General features: G+C 36.1%; 1 protein-coding gene across 1 annotated transcript in view; it reads right to left on the reverse strand.

The window, feature by feature from the left end:
* DMD (dystrophin) overlaps positions 1 to 24552 on the reverse strand; it is a 2686579-nt gene that overhangs the window by 420168 nt on the left and 2241859 nt on the right. Inside the window, exons 58-59 of the mRNA XM_049766737.1 lie at positions 6410 to 6530; positions 5535 to 5803 (exon numbers count right to left, since the gene is read on the reverse strand). Of these exons, the coding sequence (XP_049622694.1) occupies positions 5535 to 5803; positions 6410 to 6530 (390 nt within the window). The remainder of the gene's footprint in view (positions 1 to 5534; positions 5804 to 6409; positions 6531 to 24552) is intronic.

Below are 24552 nucleotides of genomic sequence, written 5' to 3' on the forward strand. Positions count from 1 at the left end.
CCCTGAAGTTTCCTGGCACAGGACTGACTCTAGGCTCCAGGCAAACTAGTTTGTCCAATTCAAGTCATAGTCTGTAGTGGCAATACACCTCCATTCCTCACATAGTCTCTGTTGTTGGTATCATTCTTCTGTATTAAAGATCCTGGAGTCTGCATATCCCATATTGCAGTCAGGATGGTGCAGAGCATCCTCTCGTTTCACCTCACACTTAAGGGGCAATAGAGAGAACCATGTCCTGTAGAGCAGGTCATCGTTGTTGTCATGTCTTCTCGCAGGTCATTGTTGTTGTCACGTCTTCTCAGTGTAAACGGAAGTGTCTTATTAGGAGGTCGATGTCACACCCTCGGTAGTGTCTTTCCTGGTAGAGGACTGCTTCCAACTGTTGCTATAAAAGACCTTGGATGTTTCGTAGATAGCTTGCCTGGTTCCAGCGTGAATGGAGAATGCCCATTCAACTGAGGCCTATGCCAGGTCATTATATCAATATTCAGGGTGTAAGGTACATTGTAATGAGATTTATTAGATAATAACTAATCTGTATGTATAGTGTTTTCCCATTTTAATGTGTCTATGCAAACAAGGATCAATGCCACGAAGCGTTATTGGTGCATCTGGAGGCAATAGGAACAAGACCAGCAATTTCCATGACATAGTTCAATCATAGGCATCAAACTGAGGGACAGTTCCACCACAATCCTTACTGAACAGCTTACAAAGAAAAGACAAGATGAAAAGTGGATAGAAATATCATGGTAGAAGAATATATAGAGAGTTACAGCAGTTAAAGAAAATAACCATAAAATATTCAAAAGATATATGTGTTCAATATGTGTTCGATTTGTGTCCTTCTAAATAGTTCTGGGATTTGTAAGATCTACTGTATGTCTTTGGTCAGAGATTGAAGCTGTGTGTTACTGAAGTTAAGAAGGGTAAATCTGGGGTACTGATGGTTGGGAGGAGCATATGATCGCGCGGGGGCGCTAGCCCCCGCGCGGTTTCAAAATGTAGACTGGTATGAAATTGCCAGTAATAGCCTGAGTATAGCTGAGAAATTATTTGCCTCCCCCCAGATCAAACTACACCCCCTGATCCACCCTCAAAACCAGTGATTTTAAGTACTTTTCTAGTTCTTTTAAAATCTAAGTTTTAGTTAATAAAATTCATTTTTTTGGAAATGACTACCACCTGAGATCCAAATTCAGTATAACTTAGAGGCAATAGAGTAGATTAATTTTACTTCCACTACAAAATGAAGAATAACTGAAGGGAAACATATATATTCATTTAATCCTTAAATTTAAAATGCATATTAAATACTTCAATATTGTTTACAAGCTAAAATAATCATAGTTATAATGATAAGTACATAAATAATCAGATAAACACAATAACTTAATTGAATCAATGTCTGAGACAAGTGTTGTTACGTATAAGCTTGTTGTGAGAGAAGTACTTAATATATGTATTGTTTTATTGGCCTCAGAATGAAAATCTAAATGAGTAGAATATAGGAAATGAACATAAAATTAGAAAGAAGAAATATATGGAAATAGCAAAACTCTTAAGCTGTTTTGATTTTAGATACTTTATTATTATTATTATTATTATTTTTGATTTTTGGGCCACACCCGGCGGTGCTCAGGGGTTACTCCTGGCTGTCTGCTCAGAAATAGCTCCTGGCAGGCACCGGGGACCATATGGGACACCGGGATTCGAACCAACCACCTTTGGTCCTGGATCAGCTACTTGCAAGGCAAACGCCGCTGTGCCATCTCTCCGGGCCCGATACTTTATTATTAAATCATGCTGCTCATCTTTTTCTTCCATACCCAACAGATGCTCCTATGATAGATATGGAACAAAATCCTAAATCTTATAAAATCTATCTAATTCAACACTTAATTAATTTATTACCTGATTGGTATATTTGTAATCTACTACTCAACTACTCAATATTTGGGAGAATATTTGTTAAAAATATTAGTTCCTATATATTTAGAGAAAGTATGATTTTAACACTGTACAAATGCTATGATGTACAATTCAAAACAACACTGTCATTTTCAGTGTTAACTGCTGTGTTCAGTGTTAGACATGGGCTATAGACTACTGTTGTAGAAATTTTAGAAGTTACAGAGCCAAATTTTTTTTAAATGTTATTTATTTATTGGTTTCTGGGCCGGACCCAGCAGTGCTCAGGGGTTACCTCTGATTCTGTACTCAGAAATCTCCCTGGCAGGCTGGGGGACCATATGGGATGCTGGGAATTGAACCAGGTCCCTCCCAGGTCAGCTGCATGCAAGGCAAACTCCCTATCGCTGTGCTATCTACCTGGCCCCAACAGAACCAAATTTTAAATCTTTGCCTGTGACTTTAATGAAGTGCCAGGTAATTCAAAATTAGATTTTAGGCTTCATGGAAAGAAAGAGCAACTCTACTTCACTCATTTTGCTTGGGGGGACCCAGCAGGATGTGGGTACTCAATGTCCACTTACATTGATTTCTAGTTCGTAGTATACGCCTTATATTTTGGTGTTTAGTCTGGCAACACTGTACTGTTCTTAGCACCAGGGACCCATGATTTAGCCCTCTGAGTTATCTCTCTGGTCTCCTTTACTCCATGTATAACACATTATATAGTGAATCACAAAGAATTGCTGAATGAAGGAATGAAGAAGCAGAATCAGACTCGTGGCATGTTGTTGGCACTATCCAGGGAAAAGGGAATTCAACGCATAAGAAACCCAAAGTGACTTGCTACTATATATATAGAATTGGATGAAAATAACTTAAGTGTGTTTGGTGATTTATGAAACTACTGAATTGAGAGCAGTTTCTTCTTCTTTGTGTGAGTTGGAGAATTTTCAAGGAAAATTAAAAAGACATGTGAGCTGTACCTTGAGGTATTGAGTAGAAGTTTACCAGGTGGCATAATCCAGGACAATAAAATTGTACAAGGGACAGTAAATCATATAGAAAAATGGCCTGGAATATAGTAGTAGCTGTCAGGAATTTAAGGCCGGGCAAAGGAACAAAGGGCCACAAGACACACTGCATATTAGCCGAGACTTGGAAGAGAATGGATAACACTGAAAGAGCAATAAAGAATTAGTTCACTCATGAAGTTTTAAAACAAATATTAAAAATGCAGCATTTATGAAAAACTTAGAGTGCCATGCAGACGATGGAATTTTAGATAATAGTATAATAATCTGAGTAACATGTAGAACTTTTCCTGGGACCACATAAAGACCTTGGGGTGGGACAATTAGTATGCCCGGAGACTGTAGTCAGTTTTATGACAGTATGCTTCATGGATAGAGACACCCTCGTATTTTTTAGGCCATGGGTATCTCCTTCTTAATATCCAACATTTGCTGCACCTATGCAAAAAAAAACCTCAAACCAAAACAAAACAAAAAAACTGCCACCCCACCCCCTCTTTTTCTTTTTAATTTTATTTATATATTCTAGATGGGGAACCCACCTTTCTTCATAGAAACTTGAAACATGAATCACTTTGTTTTACCTCATATTTCTATGTATTTCTTCAAATTGAGAAAAGAAAAAAAAGTTGATGGGTACCAGGGGCCAAGTGATCCAGGTGCATTGTGTGGAAAAATAGTCAGAAATAATACCCATGCCAAAGTCAACAACAGTAGAATCAAAGACCCAAACTACAACAAGCTAAACACAAAATGGACCTGTTACACTGGTAGATCAGAGGGCTAATGGTGGGGGTATGGGATTCATGCTGGGAACTCTGGTGAAGGGTGGTCAACATGGTGGTGGGAATGGTCCTAATTCACTGTCCCTATATGCCTGAAATACAACTATGAAGTACTTGTAATTCACAATGGTCTTAATAAATTTGTTAAAAATAGTAATGAAATATTTAGTTTTGCTTACTTTTTAATGCTTAGGACTAATCGTGCATAATTGTTATTGTCTCTTAAAAAACTATAACTTAAAGTAAAACCAGAGGACATGGAATGTAGAAATCAGGTATGCAACCTCAGGGAAAAAAACGCAGAACAGAAAGACCAATTTCCCATAGAAACAAACACAAAAGACGAAAACGTATTTCCTGACTAATGAACATTTGCCAAGAATTTTTCTCCATCTGCGAGTCAACAAACTTGCTAGTTTGGACTCTAACTGAACTTTGCCCTCTTTACATTATTTGCCTATAAGTACTGTCTTCTCCAAAACCTTGATGGAGTCACCTGTAGTTTACTACCCTATTGTCATTCATACATAAGCAGAGTTTCTGGTAAAAAAATATCTGAGTAACATGTGTTACTCACTCCTGGAAGTAAACAGGGGACCATACGGAGTGCTGGGGATTGAAGCCAGGTCAGAAGTATGCATACAAACACCTTATCTGCTCTGTCTCTCTAGCCCCTCAGTTTGACTTTTAATGGCATCTGGGTTAGATAAAAAAAAAAAGTAGAGCTAGATCAGAGATTTTGATTTGCCCTTGCCCGTGCCATTTTAAACTGGGACTTTTATACAATTAAAAAGAGAGTCAATCTCAGATGAGAAACATGGGCATTCTGAAATATCTGGTAGCATTTCAGAATCTAGGAAAATAAAGGATGAAGAGCACCGATAGAACTACTCCCTGAGGCTGGTAAGGTAGGGCTTGAGGTAAGGTGTCTGCCTTGCAAGCGCTAGCCAAGGAGGGACCTCGTTTTGATCCCTGGCGTCCCATATGGTCCCCCCCAATCCGGGGGCAATTTCTGAGTGCTTAGCCAGGAGTAACCCTTGAGCATCAAATGGGTGTGCCCCCCCAAACAAAACAAAACAACAACAAAAAAGAACTACCCCCTGAGAGTAAATGCAGAAGAACCATGAAAATAAAAAAGGTGCTATAAATTTGCCAAGGGCAGGGATAATTTGAACTTAAATCTGGGGTGGGGGTGACTTTGAATTGTTTTGATACTAGACGAACAAAAGTATTGCAAGTTACTGGTTTTTCAAAATGATATTCCTAAGTATGTATTCTTTGTATATAAATATATCCATCATCTTTGTGCCGCAAGAGACATTTAGTAATCTGAATATATATTGATGTCACCTCCAATCTATCTGCATGGGGTTAATACAATTCAAAATTGCATTATATACATTGCTGTCTACAAAATGGGCAGTATTAATATCCTCATTATACAGTACCATAACTCACCCAAGTCATATGATTTTGTTGAGAAAAGGCCAAAACCTTGTCTCCTGGATCTTGATTAAATGTATTTTTTCTACTCTGCTACTTAATATTATAAAAACAATCATACATACACTCTCAGTCACACCCCAACTCACTTGAATATAAACACATTAATTATTAGATCACTTCGTTTCTCAAGGAAAAGTGACTGTTTCAAGAAGACCTTGAATTTGTGGAAGATAGATTATTGATTTCTATTGACTTAGAGCCCTATTTTTAACTCCATGAGAAGCAAACACTGCACTCCAATTCAATTTGAAACTATTTGGAGTCTGAAAGGGCCCCAAAGCACAGCAGTAGATGGTACCTTGACTTTTTCGAGGTGATCTTGCAGCGTGTCAATAAGGAGATCACCCACAGGCTGCCATGATCCCTTGATCACCTCTGCTTGACGAAGCTTGAGGTCCAGTTCATCTGTTGCCTCCTGAAGTTCCTGGAGTCTTTTGAGGGCTTCATCTATTTTTCTCTGCCAGTCAGCAGAGTGCAGATTCAATTTATCCCACTCACTGTTGACCTCCTTGGCCTGCTTTCGTAGGAGCCGTGTGACATTCTGGGCTCTCTCCTCAGGAGGTAGCTCTAAATTGGTAATATGACAAAGTTTTAGGCCACATTCATTTTTGTTTAAAAAAAACACTGCTGAAAAGGTCACAGTGAAAGAAAGAAAGAGAACACATTTTAACACGAGGCCAGCCAACTGATTAATGGCTCTTTTATATTTTGGCATACATTTTGATAAATTCCAGTCTGTCTTCCTGCATGAATCCATTCTGTCTTCTATCAGTCATATAATCCTAGACTCATTTAAGCAGCTGAGTAGAAAAATGTTAGGATACACACCACAAGTTCTCATTTACTTCAGCCAGGCTCTAAAATAGAAAATTAGCTTGCAGTGTTACAACGGGGTTCCTCCTTGCAGATACATGGTTTTGCTGATAATTTTCTGAATGCTTCATGAGCTGATCACTAATCTTTTTGAATGTTTATTTGTGATTGAGGAACAGATTTACATATGGGAGTTTATGACTCCGTATGCCTTTGTGACATCTATGTTTAATTTGAATCTATTCTATTTAACCTAGAAAATATGAGAGCTAGCCAGACCCTAGCAACAGGAATGGATGGTTTGCTCTGTCACTGCTGATCCTTCTATCAATATGTTATTACAGCTCCACATTCAATTACCTCTGTGCTCCTGGTAGAGTTTCTCTAGTCCTTCCAAAGGTGGCTCTGTCAGAAATAATCGTACCGTCTCAAGAGTACTCATGATTACAGGTTCTTTAGTTTTCAATTCCCTCTTGAAGGCCTGTGAAATGAGATAATAAAAAAATGCTTATTTGGCTTGTGACATTCTTCTCAAAATTAATCCTAGGTGCTCAGAACTTGGTTATGGAACTTCCAGGTCAATTTCTATCTAGTTTATTTATAAATGTTGCTTGTAAACCAATTCTGGAAAGGCTGCTAGAATTTTCCCTATATGTTAATGTCCTTTCATTTAAGAGTGCTTTATTTACAGTCTGGCTGCCAACCTTTAAATCTCAAGATAAGTTTAAAGACTAAAGATGGTAGAAACTCGTATTTCTGCAAAGAAAGGTATAACCCAACAAATGAATATAAAATGTAATGCAAAGTCTGAGAGGACATTTGGAAGCATTTAGTTTGTTTTAAAATGTACAACTAATCTAGGGACCTAAGTGTTGGTGCAGCAGTAAGGCATTTGCCATTCACGTGGCTGACCTAGGATGGACTGCTGTTCGATCCCAAAGTGCCTCATATAGTCCCTCAAGGAGCAATTTCTGAGCGCATAGCCAGGAGTAACCCCTGAGCATTACCGGATGTAGCCAAAAAACAATATGTATATATATAACTAATTCAAAGCATAATAGCCATCAGTCTTATCAAAATATATTATAATGAATAAAATAATACATTACAAGTAAACTAAGAGTGAATTCAAAATTATATTTAGATTCATTCTTTTTATCTTTTTTTAAATATGACTTGGATACCCCACTATAATGACAGTTGAATCTGGACAACCCCCCTCCTGGATACACCATTTGACATGCCCCCTTCCTATGCTAGATATAAAAGGAAAAACTTGGACAGTTGGAAGGGAGGCCCAGGATAGTGACCAGAGCGGCTCACGGGGGCCCAGAGATAAAGCATCAGCAAGATGCTTTCTGCTTTGTATTTATCCCTTTTTCTTTCTTTCTTTCTTTCTTTCTTGTACCAGGGCCTCTCCTGGTCACCCCTGGCTGATGAATTTTCATCTCTCTCTATGACTGTCTCTGTCTCTCTCTGTCTCTCTGTGTGTCTCTGTCTCTCTGTCTCTGTCTCTCTGTCTCTCTGTCTCTGTCTCTCTGTCTCTCACTCACTCTCTCTCTCTCTCTCTCTCTCTCTCTCCCTGTCTCTCAGAAACCCTTGGGTGGTGGTGGCAGAAAAAATATATTTGATTCTGGGCCAGAGCCCTGGCATAAGCTGTAGGGCATTTGCCTTGCACAAGCTTAGGATGGACTGCAGATCGATCCCCTGGCATCCCATATGGCCCCCCAATCCAGGAGCAATTTCTGAGCACATAGCCAGGAGGCCCTGAGCGTAACCCGTTGTGGCCCCAAAACCAATATATATCTAGGAGTTCTTGGGTGGGCATGAGGCTCCACCTGCCAGCTGGGCCCTACAGGCCCATGTAAGCTTTACAGCACTGGACCCTGGCAGCCCTGAGCCTCTAGTGTGAAACCCTGCAGCCCTGGCAGTCTTGGGCCATTGTAGCTGAGCAGCAGTCGAGCAGCAGCCAAGCAGTGGGTGGACTTGCAGTTTACTGTCATAACTTGCTGTATAATGGCAAATTTCTACAAAGACAAATTTTAAAGATGACAGAATGCTTCTATACATTAAGAACAGTATCTGAAAAAAATTCAGCTCAGAATATATGCTTGAAGTCATCTAGACCAGGGCTTCTTAAAACTTTTTCTCATTTTCAACCCTTTGTTCCCAAGAAATTTATGTGACCCAGTTTTTAAAAGCATAAAAATAGGTATACCAATCAATCATTTACTTATAATAAATAGTGAGGAATTTATTATACAGGATCCCTGTCTTCAGCTCTGTGACTTCACATGGGGCAAAAACATAGTTCAAGCAGCTAGAATCCAGACTAATTGTCAATTTTTATCTCTAGTCCATACTCTTGTTTGATATCAAGGGTTAAAAGAAAAGGAAAATGCATTTTCTGCCTTGAGAAAATTTCTAGGCCAAAAGAAGAAAGAAAATAAACATATTAGAAAGACCATAATAAATCAAATTCATAGATAATCAAGTGCTAAGATGCTTGTAACATCCTGCGAGCCTGGAATCAACTAACAGATACTCTTGGAACCATTAAAGATGGTTATTGACTCAGAGTTTATGATTTTATAAGTGAGTATATTAAAGTATTAAGTACCACATAAATGCCAATAGATCAGTGTAAAAACAACAGTTATAATGGCCTTAGTCTAGGGGTTAACTATTTGTATGTTTTCATTATATCTAGTTTCATTAATGTTTTCTACTGATTTTAAGCCCTCTTTTGTTATTGTGAGAACAGTGAGTGCTAATTTAGCCTTTACATATAACAACATTATGTTAGCTAAAGGAATGCTCCAAATTGTAGTATATGACACATTTATAAATAACATCCAAATGGTATTCACATTTTAAAGGAATCCTGAGTCTGGTACTTAGCAAAAGGATTTGTCTTCCAGAGCAATTTACAATTCAGTAGAAAGGCAAGACACTTGAGTCATTGTAATGAAATTCTGTAAGTAGAATATTAGAATGAAGGTGTAATTTCTGTGTAGTAGAATATTCTTAAACTATGAAACTTTAAAGAGTAGGTGGGTTGCTCACTTATATGCAAAGCTGATTCTCCTTTAAATAAAATGTTAAATAAATAATTTAAAATATGTGTGTATACAATATTTGTGTACACAAACATGCATATATGATTACATGTGCATAATAAATTTTATATTGCTATATTTTTCACGTCATAAAAAATTGTTTCAAATTCAAGGAAATAGTCTAGTTTCTCCATTTGAACCAGTTGAACCATGAAGAAACCAGTTTTGAGATTACTAATTATAAAAATAATACTGGCTCCTTTATTGAACTACCATGAGTTATTAGTTTGTAATAGAGATTTGAAAGACAAATATGGAAGCAAAACAGCCCTAACATTTAGGTACTTATATACACACAGAGAATTTCAATGCATACAAGTATACAAACTTGCACAATATGGGAATAAATGGGAACATTTCATTTAGCAAATAGTTTTCACAAATAATTTTAGCCATGAACATGGTTTCAGCAGGAAATAGCAAAATATAGGTGCAAAGATATTGGATATATATAATGTGGCAAGTTTAGTAATCTCAAATGAGCCAGTATTTCTAAAACAGAGAACATGTCTGCAGAAGAAACGAGATACTTTATTTTAAGCACATTACAACTTTAAGCCTGCATTTGAACTCCCTATCGTCACATATACACTATTAAAAAACTAGATGATGTCACATATATGTAATCAGAACTCGTTGACTTTAAGAAGAGGCATATGGACATGCATGTTTTAAGTACATCTCCCTGCCATAAGCAGAGAGTCGTATATATTTGAGAAAGTTATAAATAGACCAGAGAACCTGTTTAGGAAGAAATTTTAAGAATGTAGTGAAAGATTATAGTTTATGACCTGGGGCCACTGTATAAAAATGAAAGAGACAGACTTTAGAATGGTTTACGTATTTGGTGACTGAAAAGGTGCTGGAGAAAGGAAGGTACAATGTCATCTTTGAGTTTTTGTGTTGAGTTGATGACTATTGGTTGCAGTGAAACTAAACTTAAGAAAATATACTCCTGTGAATTTCTCACAATGCCTATAAAAAGCTCTAGCATCCCAAGAGCTTAGATATTTTTGAGCAGACAAATTAAATGGATCCAGAGAAGATGAACATAGACCAGAGTAAGTACTTAGGTTAAGTAACAATTTCCAGAAAGCCTGAAGATCCTATTTCTCTGGTTAGCTACCTGTCCAAAACTAGAAAACCCAGACTTTAGAGACATATGTAGGTTGTGAATATAAGACAAATGAGACTAGCAGGCTCATTGATAAATAGCCGATTGCCTATTTCTCTTTTATAAGCAGAACTTTACTCTAGACTCTAAACTACAGATTCCTGGGCTATTCAAGGGATAAAACTTTTCATACAGTCTCATTTCTCATCATATGTCTTAGGGACAAGGCACAGAACAATAGAAGGAGAGTAGTAGCAATAAAGTGTAATGAAATTAATAGAAAACTGTCCTCAGCTCAGTGTAGATCATATACACAATCAGGATAACACTAATGAAGAGGATCTGAAAAACAGGTCTAACTTGGATACTCACAGAGTAAGAGAATTTCAGATTATCAACTTACATTACTTCCAGAAGTAAATAAATGTCAGAGTCTGATGGATAGGGAGAAGAAAGGCAATTTTGTAGTCATTCTCTCATTGAGGTAATATTCAGTGAGTGCTTACTACTCTCTTATAACCTAGTATTAATAATAGCAAGAGTGGATTAATTTGGTTAGGTAGTGGAATGAGCTAAAGGGAAACTTCTAAAGTATTAATATAAAGGACATGGGCACGGCTGGAGAGATATTACAGCAAGTATGGTGCTTGCCTTGCTTGTGGCCTACCCAGGATTGATCTACAGCATCCCATATTGTTCCCCAAGTACCACCAGCAGAACCCGAGTGCAGGACCACAAATAACCCCTGAGTAGCAACAGCTCTGATCTCTCCCCCCAAATAAAACTAAACAAAAGACACTGGGGGCAGTCAAAACATTTATGCTCAAAAGACCAAAATATAGGTGGTGAGTCTGAAAGGGAGAAACACTGGGACATTGGTAAAATGATGCAGAGACTCTGGCAGAAGGTTTGGTACTGCAATTATTCATGTAAGGAATTCTACACTAATGTATTAAAAGGCACAGTTGCTAAAATAAACTAAACTTTCGATAATAATAAAGGTAAAAGGGATCAGAAAGGATAGCTAACATTCCTAGTTTGCCCATGCCATGAATAATAATTCATGATGTAGAACTTTGGAGATATATAATGATTGTAAGTATGACATGAGAATATGAGGAATGCTAAATAAGAAGTAGACAACTACCACTTTCTGTTTTAATAAGCAGAACAAAACTCTTTACCCTGATCTCTCAACTATGGGGTCTGCATTAAACTAGCATAAAATATATTTTGCAGTTGATAAAATGATAAAATCTAGTTTATCATGTTCAGACTAGGACAATATCTAGCAAAGTATGTTGTTCACAAGAGAGAAGACCTAAATCAAAGAAAGTGTAAAAAATGTTGATAAATGTCTGGACAATATGGAGGTAGCTTGAAAATTCTCATGGAGGTTCAAAAGTCCAAAGTGCTCTTTGATGATGTAATTCTAATTTTAAAAACTGAATAACAAATAATTCAAGACTAAGGATCATCCATTAATTGTAAGAGACACTGTTTGACCCTCAAGTTTGATGCCAAGGACTTAGAACTACCACAGCTGTACAGTTCATTTCTTAAATGTGAGTCACTGAGGATTAAAATGAGTTTAATGCAAACACAAAGGAATTTCTGTCATTACAAAGACATAAGGACCATTATTTTCGCATCGTTGCCTGAAATTAAGAAAAGAAAGTAGATGGAAGGGAGGGTTAAGTGACTGTAACTTCAGAGTTTAGGAAGATTTAGACTAATTGCTAAAAAGGATAAAACCCCCCAGAGGAGGACAACTTGGTTGAAGAAAATGAAAGGAGAAAGAGAACTGTAATAGTTCTTATTCTATATAGGAATTATATCTGAAACATGTTCTGTTATTTGTGTTGGGGGTCACACACAGCTATTCTCAGAGCTAATTCCTGGCTCAGGAATCATCTTAGTAAGTCATATGTGGTTCTAGGGATTGAACATGGTTGGCTATATGCAAGGCAAGCACCTGACCTCACCCAGAAATATCAGAAATATGTATTTTTAGAATGGTGACAACAAGGATTCTATTATTCACCTAATAAATTCTGAGCACCTACTATGTAGAAGCCGTAATCATATACAATAGCATCAGTGGATTTTTAAAGATGGATTTTTCAAGTGACAGATTTAGGTAGCATAAAAATAAAAAAGCCCCTAAGATTCTGTAATTAAAAATCTATATTGCAATATCTGATCAATGTACTATAAATTATATGTTCTAATAGTTTATTATACGCTGAAAAAATATTGGACTGATTTTTAAACAAAAACAAGAATAGTGAATGTCAAGGCAGCTGACTTTTGAAGATGTTTTATCTATCAAAGAAATACTATATGGGGCTGGAGAGGTCATTAGGTATGTTTTATAATCACATATTTTACATACAGAAGGACCAAGTTGGATCGTGGCCCTGAGCACTGCCAACAGTTACCCCAAAGCACTCCCAGGAATAGCTCCAAAACTTTGTTTTTAAAAACCTATCTAAATTATATCTGAGGAAATTCACATTCATGAATAGAAATGAAGGTAATGGATTTCAATATATGATACATATAATCATTTTTATAAGTCAACAACATGAACAACATTAATTTATAAATGAGATGAAACATGTAAAACTCAGTTGAAACGTGAATCAATATTAGCTTATACGTGGATGGATATGGAGAGTGTTATGCTGGGAAAAATGAGTCAGGGAGAGATATAGACAAAGAATGATCAAACTCAATTGTGGAATATAAAAATAGTGTTGTATTAATATCTAGAGACAATAGAAATAAGGACCAGGAGGACCAGTCCATAGTAGGAAACTTGCCAGAAAGAGAAGGGGAGATTAGTTAGGGCAGAGAAGGCTCTACTATGAAAATGATATGGTTTTTTTGTGGGAGGGGGAAATGGACTATGGTGGAGGGATGCTGGATGGTGGGTACAGTAGGGTAACACATGTTTTCTTTGTTTGTTTTTGGGCCACATCTGCATGACACTCGGGTTATTTATGGCTCTGCACTCAGAAATCACTTCTGGCAGGCTCAGAACCATATGGGATGTTGGGGATTGAATTTAGGTCTGCTGCAGGTTGGCTGCATGCAAGGCAAACACCCTGCCTGCTGTGCTATCACTCTGGACAAGAACTGGGTAATGAAAGAGGATAAAATGATATGCATGACTATTTTTCAGTAACAATATTGAAAACCACAATATGTCTTAAAGTAAAAAATATATAAGAGGAGAGAGAGGAAGATGTCTGCCCCAGAAGCAGGCAGAGGAGAGGACATAGGGAGGGTGAGAGGGAAACAGGGGACATTGGTGTCAGGAAATGTGCACTAGTGAAGGATGTTTTTTATTGTATGACTGAAACTCAATTATGAAAAGCTTTGTAGCTGTTTTTCTCATAATGATTCACTTAAAGTATTTATTTATTAAAAAGGTAAACCTAACACATTTCAAGCCTGACAGTAATTTTCCACAAGTCTAATTGTATTTGAGGAAAAAAAATTGTGAGTGTTTTAGGGGAAAATATTTAGTAAATTCTTTGTTGAGACTTCTGTCTTTGGAAGTCTTTGAAATGAAAAGTAGTGCTCCTGAAATTAAGGTTTGAGGCTAGAATAGAATGGAATCTGCTTGCAGATCTCTTATACTATGGAGGAATGGTTAAGTGCCCACACAGCAGCATCTTGAACAGCTGTTTGACTCTCAAGCCTGAGGCTGGGCTGCTTCCAACAACCACTGGGGAAGTCATTTCCTACTGACAATAATGTGGTTATGTTTTGAGTTGACCTTAAAAAATCACTAGTGAAAATTCAATCTGTTCCTATGGTCATTTAGCAAATTAGGTCTTAGATCATTGAGGAAAACCCTATGTTCTGGAGATTCTTTTGAAGCAATAGTACAGCTGAGTGGGTTATTAGGAAATTCTATGACAAATTAATTTACATCTATTCTCATGAGGCTCAACCACAATTTGAGATTTCAAGTGTCACTAATGAATAAACTCTGAATCATGCCATTTGTTTCTGTCTTTCAATAAGTCCACAAAAGAAATTTATGACTCACTCCTCATATATGCCTTAATCCGTGATTCTTTTTGAAGTCTTTCCTATCTTCATAAATGAGATGATCATCTCATCTGTTCAAGCCACAGACTCTGGAGTCACCTTTGAAATTTTGCTTTCTCTCACATTCCATAGCCCATATAAAGTTCTGTCAGAACTACTTTCAAAATATTTCCAAAATCAGTCACCATATCATTTACATAAAAGTCTAAGTAATAATTACCTCCTTCCTAGAATATTTCAACACCCACTTTTCTCCTAGCTTTCACTTTTGTTCCTCCTATCCTCAATTCTCAATAAAAAAATAAGAGTCAGAGGGAGAGAGGGAGAGGGATAGACATAGAATGCACTCATTTTTGGAATATAAAAGCAGTATGGTAATAATATCCAGAGACTATAGAGATGAAGGCCAGGAGGACCATTCCACGGTAGAAAGCTCACCAAAAATAGCAGGGCAGTGCAGTTAGAGCAGAGAAGGGATGACTATGACAATGATAGTTGGAAATAATCACTCTGGACAAGAACTAGTGTTGAAAGGAGATAAAGTGACATGCATGATAGCTTTCAGTAACAGTACTGCTAACCACAGTATCTAAAAGGAAAAAAGGAAGAGGAAAAGAATATAGGAAAATGTATACACCAGAGGCAATCAGTGGAGAGAATGGGGGGAGAGCAGAAAGGAAAAGTTGGGACATTGGTAGCCACAAATGTGTACTGGTAAAGGGATGGATGTTGGGTATCATATAAATAAAACAATATTCAGGAACAGCTTTGTAATGGTGAAAAATAAAATCAACTCTATTATCAACAACCTTGTAAACCTCAGTGTTTAAATACAGTAATTTTTAACAATCTAAAAATAGGTAGCCAGAGTGACATCACAGTGGGTAGGGCATTTGCCTTGCTGGTCGAAGAGCTAGGTTAAAATCATTGCATCCTATATTGTCCCCCAAGCACTTCCAGGAATGAGCCCCGAGTGCAGAGCCAGGAATAATCCCTGAGAACCACCAGTGTGAACCCAAAACAAAAAACCAAACAAACAAGCAAACTATAAACAAAGAAGAGTGGGTTATTAGGAAAACAGAATACAGATCATATCCCTGCTGATAGTCCCCATGAATGTCTCATTACATAGAGAATGAAAAAATATTCACTTCAAACTCTGACAACTAAGTCAAGTCATTATTGGATCTTTCCTGTCTCTAAGTTACCTTCCAGTTACCTGTGTAATTTTTCTCTTAAATATCCAAACCTGTTTTCACAGCTGAGATTTTTGTCTTTGCTACTCTTTGTATACTTAATTTACCATCTCGGCTTTTCTCACTCACATTGGCCTTTGATTGACTACAACGAGGTATAACTCTCTCCCTTGCTTTATCACTGTTTCCTTTACTTTTTATTCATAGAACTGACCTGATTTTACATATTAATTTATTCATCTACTATGTATTTTCATCACTGCATTTAAAGATTTGTGGAGAGTAAGTCTTAATTTGTTTACTAATCTATCTCCATTCACTGGTATAGAGCAAGCCTCAGTATCTAATTACAAAAAGAGTCAATAAATTATAGAGGCTTGAGATGTAATATAGTTTATTTTCTAAAATGAAATTGAAAAAGAGGGGAAGAACCCAAATATTATGAAATCATTTGTGATTAAATGTGTGTGATTTAAAAGTGCTTTGTAAAGGCAAGGCTCTAAGGATATTATAACATTTGATAAATATATGAAAATATTTTAACATAGATAAAAGACTTTGACAGAGTAGTCAATTTGTAAATTATTCATCTTTTATTTTATTAAAATCATTAAAATAGCAAATTCTAGATGACTCTGTTCAGGTTTTGATGCTTTCAGAAAACATCCTCTACTGCCTAGATATATAGTTCTAAAATAATTCTAAATATCTTCAATTCAGCATTCCTAAAAATGACTGCATAAAATATCAAACAGACAAAAGTAGCTTACTTCGTTAATGACAAAATGGAGAACATAAAATGTCTCTTTCTTGCAGCAGAGCCGTCCAAATGTCTTAGAATAGATATCACTAACAGTCAACTTTACAGGGGAACCAAAGTTGTATAGAAATTCAAAAAGGCTGGGACATCAAATACTGAAATTAATTGTTATTCTTTCACAACCAATTTTTGTTGTTTTTCCGAGGTGGTAAAAAACAGTGCATTTTGTGGATAGAGAATAGATTTGAACTTGAAATATTCACAAATAGCACCCAAAGAAACAAAGGCACCTCATAAAGCTAACAAATATATAAAATTGTACCCAAAGTAAACCAGCCAGCATTGATAACAGAATTAGCTTAGATAAATGTATAATCTACAACATGATGTCAGGATAATTTTATTGGATTTCTGAACCTCTTCCTCACTTCGTGGTGACTTCTGAGGAAATCGAACATGCATAATATATGACCTGACAAATGAACAAGTAAACTACTTTATTCAAGCCTTTTCATTTGTCAACAGAATCCAAACAATAATGACTTTCTGTCCACTGATTTAATAATGCATGTATTGATTACTTCCATCTAAATCTTAGCCAGAAAATCTCAGGAATCTTTGAAGGTATTCCTGAAGGGTCTCTGGGGAAAAATTATAGAGTTTTTTTAAGCTGAAAGATAAAAATCTAATGACAATTTCATTAGTAAACATACAAATGAAAAGCCACTATTTACATTGTTCTTATAATCAAGACCTAATTTCCATCTGGATATGGTGTAGGATGAAGCAAATTAAATAACCTCATGTTTTATTGCAATTCTTCATAAAAAATCCCTCACTACAATATGCTCCTTTAAAACTCTCTCTAGGTTAACCACAGAAGTAGACAAGTAATAAATATCACTTTAGTGACTGCTCAAGTAAAACAAAGGAAGTCAGTTTTAAAAATATATCTAGACCAGAATAAAACACTCTAATTGAAATCGAGTCAGTCTAGTGAGGCAGGTAATGAGGAACTGTAAAAGCCAGTATAATGTATTCAAAAGATATAAAAATTGGTCAGTTTATATTTGCTAGGGCACATTTGAGCTTTAATTATTTATAATACTTCACCACATATGGAGCATTATTTTATTAATTAGTCTTGAGAGCCATTGCAGTTTCAGTTTTTATGCTGCCCAGCTGGTTTGGGGAACAGAAATCTAACGCCTTGGGTATGAAAATTGCTTAGGGGAGGGAGTCTGCTATTTCCAAACTACCTGTGTAAACCTGTCTTGGAACTGTACCTATAAGAAAACCAAATTCCCTCCCATCACAGTAATTGAGAGTGACTCAATATTTTCACTTTCAGAAAGAGTGCAAGACATGCATATTTTATTAAAATACTATTTTTATAAAAGAATATATAATTAAAATATAAATTATATTTTATTAGTATTCAGATTTACAGTAAACTAAAAATCTCAAATTATTGCTTGAACTTCTTATCTTTAAAAGTATTTGTTTGCCCATACAAAGAAACTACCAAAAACATTAACACTTTATAATGAGAGTAAGCCAGCTATTTTAAAAAATGATCATATGATGATTTCACTTATCTAAAGTATATAGATTAACTGGACAAGTAAATATATTGTGGTAAAGAGAGGGATGCTTACATCACCCTTGACCTTAAATCTTATGGAGGCGAAGGACAATGAAGAAAGAAATCTAGGTGGGATGGAAGAAATGAAAAGGGGAGTTAATGAGAGAACAGCAGTCAGGGCTCTGGTTATACTGGTGATGAGGTAAAATGGTATGTCTATAAATCCAAAATACAGACTCAACATTCAAAACATGATATTTTAGCTGCAACCACCAAACTTTGTAATGTGCCTATCAAGGTGGTAAACAGGGGATGGGAGAGGACATAGTATAAGAATACTGGTGATGGGAGTTGACACTGCTGGTGGGATTTGCGTTGAAATGCTATACCTAAAACTCAGTATCAGTAAGTTTGTAAATGATGGTTCTTTAAATACAAACTTTTTTAAAAAACGGAGGTGTAGGGAGGACAATTTGGTGATGGGAATCCCCCCTAATTTTATGTAAATATGTACCTAAAATATTATTGTCAACAATATGTAAGCCACTATGATCAAAATAAAAATTATATTAAAAATGTGGTTATAGAAATCTGAGGAGCAATAGATAATAGATGACCTATTATTTGATACAAGACATTCTTTCTAAACATTACTTAAATAACAAACTCATACAGAGCAAGATCATATATATGATATATGCCTGGAAATATATATATGTATATATATGCCTGGAAATAGGTCCAAGTTAAATAAAAATTGACAATGGCAAAAATATGTCAAAGATTAGATTTTGACCCAGTTGTAAAATGACTGGTGTGGTTTCTATTTTGCTTAACATTTTGAGAAGATTATAAAGACACAAATTAAATGCTTTTTTGTTATTCTTTGGGATAACAGGAAATAAGCAATCGAACACAACAACTATTCCACTACAACTTGTAAAGGAGCCTTGCAGAAATATGTCAAAATTGAGGAAGCACAGTGCTAAATTGTTCTTTAATCAACACTTAGGAGAAATATGTTTTTTGAGAAAAGAGAGCACTTGAAAACCAAAATCCTTTTTCAGGATACAGAGTAGCATGTGACAACACTAGACCAGACTCACAGATTAAAATAGTAGGTGACTACTGCAACAGAGCAGATCTTCTGGAAACAAGGAAAGACTCTATCCTATGCTTCATCCTAGGATCGGGGCAAAAACCAAGACCACCAACTACAGAAGACTGATTAAAACAACAATGATGGAACAGAACTCCTAGAACCACAAAGAAAGACTCAATCCTAGGCTCCATCCTTTGACCTGTGCAAATACCAAGATCTCTAGCTACAGAAGCAAGATTTTATCATCCATGATGGAGCGGAAAGTTTCCAGACACCACCAAACGACCAAGGGGGATGTAAAAGAACATGTATGGAGCCTGTAGTTATTCCCATGATAGTATACTTTAAGCCAAGGGAATTCTCTTTCTAATTTCCCCAATATTTACTGTGCCTATTCAAGAAAAGAAGAGAGAGAGAAAAAAACAAATCAACTTTTTTTTTGGTTTTGCTATTGTTGTTGTTTGTTGCTTGGTTCTTTTTTTTCCATTGGGTTTCTTTTTTGTGTGTGTTTTGTTTTGTTTTCTATTTCAGGACCATGGTTATTGTGTGGTTGGTGTCTTTATTGCTGTGGTGCTTTTTGAGTTTTTTGTTTGATTTTTTTATTTTAAATTTTTTAGTATTGTTGTTATGTTTCTCCCTTTTCCCCTTTCTTCTCTTAAACTGATATTTATAGACTCTAGTCTAGAAGGACTCCTCCCATTTTTTGCTTGTTTGATTTTTTTACCCCATTTTATTTTATTTTATTTTATTTTTCTTTTCTTCAAACAGAACCACATAATTTGAACCATCTTATTTTGCCTCACAAATTGAGGGGGAAATAATGGAGGGTACCAAGACAAGACAATCGTATGAACATTAAGTAGAAATAAAAAAATGGTCAGACTATAACACCAAATCCAAAGCCAAGGACAACAGAATTGACACCCAATCTACAACATGCTAGACATAGAGGGGACCACTTATACTAGCAACCCAGGTGGTAAAGGAGGGTGATATGGGATGCATGCTGGGAACAGGGGTGGAGGGAGGACAACATTGGTGGTGGGAATGCCCCTGATTTAGTGGCACTATGTACCTAAAAAATTACTGTGAAAGATTTGTAATCCACTTTGGTCAAAATTAAAATAAAAAAAAATAAAAAAGAGGCATTCACTGAAAAAATAGGTGACTATACACCATAGGATTATGCTTAGTTAGAAATTAACAGAAAAGTCCTGAAAGAAAAAAGAATATCACTCTATTATTTTTCCCTGTATTGGTTCTCATACACTAAGGGAGGAACACCCATGAACAAAGTGAACATGGCTTGTTGGTTCACTATTTCCCCTTCCATTTCCCTCCTTAATTTTCTTCTTTAATTCCTCTCTTTCATTATCTATTTAGTGTCTGTCATGCACAGATAATTGATATTAGGCATGAAATATGACAGTCTCCTCCAACATCTGCAAAGAAAATTTCTTGGAGCACACAGTTTAGTGAATTTGGTTGATCTTACCCAGTAGACACACATACACATGATGAAAAAGAATAGCAAATGACCAAAGAACAAGTGGACTATATTCAGAAAATGTCGAAAGACAAGTTGGTCAAATATGGAATTGATGGGAGTTTGATCAGTGTCTGAGGCAAAATATAAAGGATTATTATATGTTGGTCAGGAAATTATGAAGGGACAGTTGTGGATAGGAAGGTTTTATAGATTGAGGATCAGTATGTATAAAGTGCCACCTGTGTATGGAGAAGTGAAATAAAAAAAGAAGGCAGTGTGCAAAGAGCAAAAGAAAGGAAAGGAGAAAACTGAGATAACCAGGCAAATAAGGTTTCTGTGTCCTTATTGAGGACTTTTATCTTTTTCCAGGGGCATTGAGAAGCCATTAAAGACTATTTCAGCAAGAAATGACTCAGTTCAGTGCATAAGTTCTACATAGAATACTCCAATTGAAGTGTAGAGATTGCACTGTAGGATGGCCAGAAGGAACATAGAAAGGATAAGAGAAATGGACTCTTGAAAATAGACTTGCTACACCACAGAGTCACAAAATATTTGGGAGGTAAACTGAGGTAGTCATGTGTTTGCAACAGAAAGCTAGAGGTCACAAATCTGACAAGACCCTATACTCATCTATTCTGTGGCTAATTAGATTAAAGAGTTGATTTGGCTAGATTTCCCCAAGCTGTGGCATAAGCAAGAACTGGATATTGATCAAAAGCACACTAGTCAGGTGGAGATTAACTTCAACCTGGTGTACATTACCCATAACTTTAGTATCATTGTTTCCCCCAAACATGTTACTGGTGATGAGGCTCCTGAGTAAGTGGCCTGAGAACAAACATTTTATCACTTAACAGGCTATCATAGCCAATAATCAGGGATGGTGAGATAGTATATATTAAAAAATGTTGGCTAAGCAGCTAGCTCCCAAAGCAAAAGGACAGCCTTCCAGCCCACCTTGTCTTGTCCCAGGAAGAAGCTTCCCACATTGCCCCTGCCGATTCACTCTATGTAACTCCTTTTATCCCACCACCCTTCACTGTAGACTGTTGCTCTTGTTGTAGACTTGGCTCTTGAGAGACCCTCCCTCAGCTCGAGGACACTACCTGATCCCTTACTAATGCAAACTATTTTTCACATTACATTAGACCACATTGCAGACTGAAACTGTGCTCTGGGTTTTATCTCCCACCAGACTATTTCAAAAGACTTAAAGGAGGTATGTATATTTGATTTGCATATTTCTTTAGATGTATTTCCTTAATCGTTATAATTCTTCGTGTATGTTTGCTTATGTAGAGGTAGCTTTCCCCAATCCCATTTTGAATCTGCTTAGTAAAAATTTCCAGTAGATAAGTTTCTCCTGAGAACTAGGTCATAGGGATTGTCTAGCTTGTTATTTTTGCCCCTATATGCTTGAATAGTGGCATTGTTCCTTTTTCCATAGTCACATTAAAATGGGGCAATCTTATGTATAGAAAGAAGCTCTTATTTAATAAGGATAGAAACTCATACATTTTATAGTGCAGGGGCTCCTCTTAGCCTGAACAGTTGTCATAGTGACTTGACTTAGGCCTCTGTTGATTGTAGATTGACTATCCAACCCTGGACCTTGGATTCCATCCTTGGAACTGGCAAGCCTTTCTGCATGAGCACCAAGAATGAAAACATCCACATGGGGAGGCCCTAATGTTGCTCTGGCATCTACTTGCTTGAGGGTGGAATTAAATGACATTGTGATGACTAGGAAATAACAACTTACTTTTAGGGAAGGTTTTCTGCCTTGCCACCTAATAGTGAGATGAAATCAGAAGTCACTCCATGACACTCTAGCTTTGACATAGGATCTGTACAAAACCAATATCTCTACTTACAGAAGCCTGACTGTGACAACTGTGATTGAAGAGAACTTTTCCTGGGACCATGAAGAAAGACCTAGGGGTGGGACAATTAGTATGACTAGAGCCTGTGGTTGGTCTTATGACAGGATGCTTCATAGGTAGAGACACCCTGTTTTTTAGGTTAAAAATATTTACATTCTAGTTTTCCCAATGTTTACTGTGTCTATGTAAAACAAACAAACAAAATAAAACCTGCCATCACCACTCCCTTTTTAAAAAAAATTTAAATCTTATTTTTATTTTCTAGATAAGGGCTCCTGCCTCTTTTCATAGAAATTTGGGGCATAAATTATTTTGTTTTACTTCATATTTTTGCATTTTTTCTACAAAATTCAGAAAAAAGAGGATGTGGGCCAGGGGCCAAATGGTCACAGGTGTATTGGTGGAGATAAAAAGGACTGACCTAAATATGTAAACTAAGGTCAACAACAATAGATTCAAGAAAACCAAACTCTACCAAAATCTAAACTTAAAATGGGCCTGTAAATCTGGTAGGCCAGGGAGCTAAGGGTCATGGTATAGGATACACTCTGGGAACTTTGGTGGAGGGAGGTCAACATTGATGGAGGGAATGACCCTAAATCACTGTCACTGTATGCCTGAAAGCCAACTCGGAAGGACTATGAAGCCAATTCCTCGTCTACATTTTGAGAATGAAGTAGAAATTATAATTTAATTTACGGAAGTATATGACTAGGTTCCCCTGGTTCCCAAGGTATTTTACCAGTGATTCCAGAGCTCGGAAAAAACTTATACCTATTATAAAAATTCAGCATAATTTCATTGTATTATATAGTGCACTGCATTTTAAATGCCCATTTTCCTCAGTGAATGAACTTCAATATATACAACATAGTATTTGGTCTATGTCAGTTAGAACATTACAAAAAAACAGTTAAATTCTACCCCAAATTAAAAAGCTAATTAAATTTTCTAAACTATATGAAGGGGGAGGTACAATTGAAAAATTAGATTTTCATATTAAGAAACAAAAGCAGTACCACTTTTGTTTGTTTGTTTTGGCCATACCCAGCAGCGCTCAGGCGTTACACCTGGCTCTGCACTGAGAAACCGCTCCTGATAGGCTCAGGGGGTCCATATGGGATTCCAGGAATAAAATGCCCTACCACTGTTATTATCGCTCCAGCCCCTAAAATCAGTACCATTTTATCAGCTTTTGTCATTAACTAGTAAGTTACACATGAGTACAATTTATTTATGTTCATATACCTTGTGTTTTAATTTCAAAAAACACTTAAAATAGTCACTATATGTTAATTTCAAAAACACTTAAAATAGTCACTATATATATATATATATATATATATATATATATATATATATATAGGGAGGAGGAACTTAAAGGTCAGCATAAAAGAATCCTGCCTTTTCCAGTAAGTTACTAGTTGAAATGATGAAAATAGGATGAATAAATAAGGCCCAAAAGAAAATTATCACTGCTAGAAGATTCTAGTGAATGATCCCTTCTCCTGAAGACTGATAGTGTAGAAATAATTACCCATTATATCAATACAAATGGTACTACAATGTACCCACATAAAGCACAGACGAATTTTTCATAATGTTTAGCTAATAAATGAATAAATATAGAATAATGTTCACTCTGCAATTTAAAGGCATGGATAGATACCAAAACTAAACTCCCCAATAAAAACAGAAGTCATAATACATAAAATAATATAGTTCTATATGTAAAACAGTCTTCTTTCCAATAGCTGAAAGTGAATATGATCTAATTTACAGAATACCCTGTTTAGTGTATTAACCTTTGACCTGGGTGCTTGAAACATGACTAATTTAAATTCGTGCTGTAGTTGCAGATTTCTATATAGATAGCATGCTAAATGATCATAATTATTATTCTTTAGTTATATAAGAAATAAAATAGAGGAAACTCAGTGACATGCACAGGGATACTACTATTTTGATAATGTTCTGAAAGCCTATAATCCTATAAAAATGATGCTTTTACAAAGACATTTAAGAAATATGTTAACCAAGAGAAATGTGTGAACATTACTTCAGTTCTTATTTAAATCCTAAACCACACAAAATAAAGCAAAAAGCTTAAGTTAAAATGCTTAAGACATATATGTGGAAAAAAAGTAAATTTAAACACTGACTTGATGTTTGTTTTAACAAATTATT

Source organism: Suncus etruscus, chromosome X, assembly GCF_024139225.1.
Source record: "Suncus etruscus isolate mSunEtr1 chromosome X, mSunEtr1.pri.cur, whole genome shotgun sequence".
Classification (NCBI taxonomy): Eukaryota; Metazoa; Chordata; class Mammalia; order Eulipotyphla; family Soricidae; genus Suncus; species Suncus etruscus.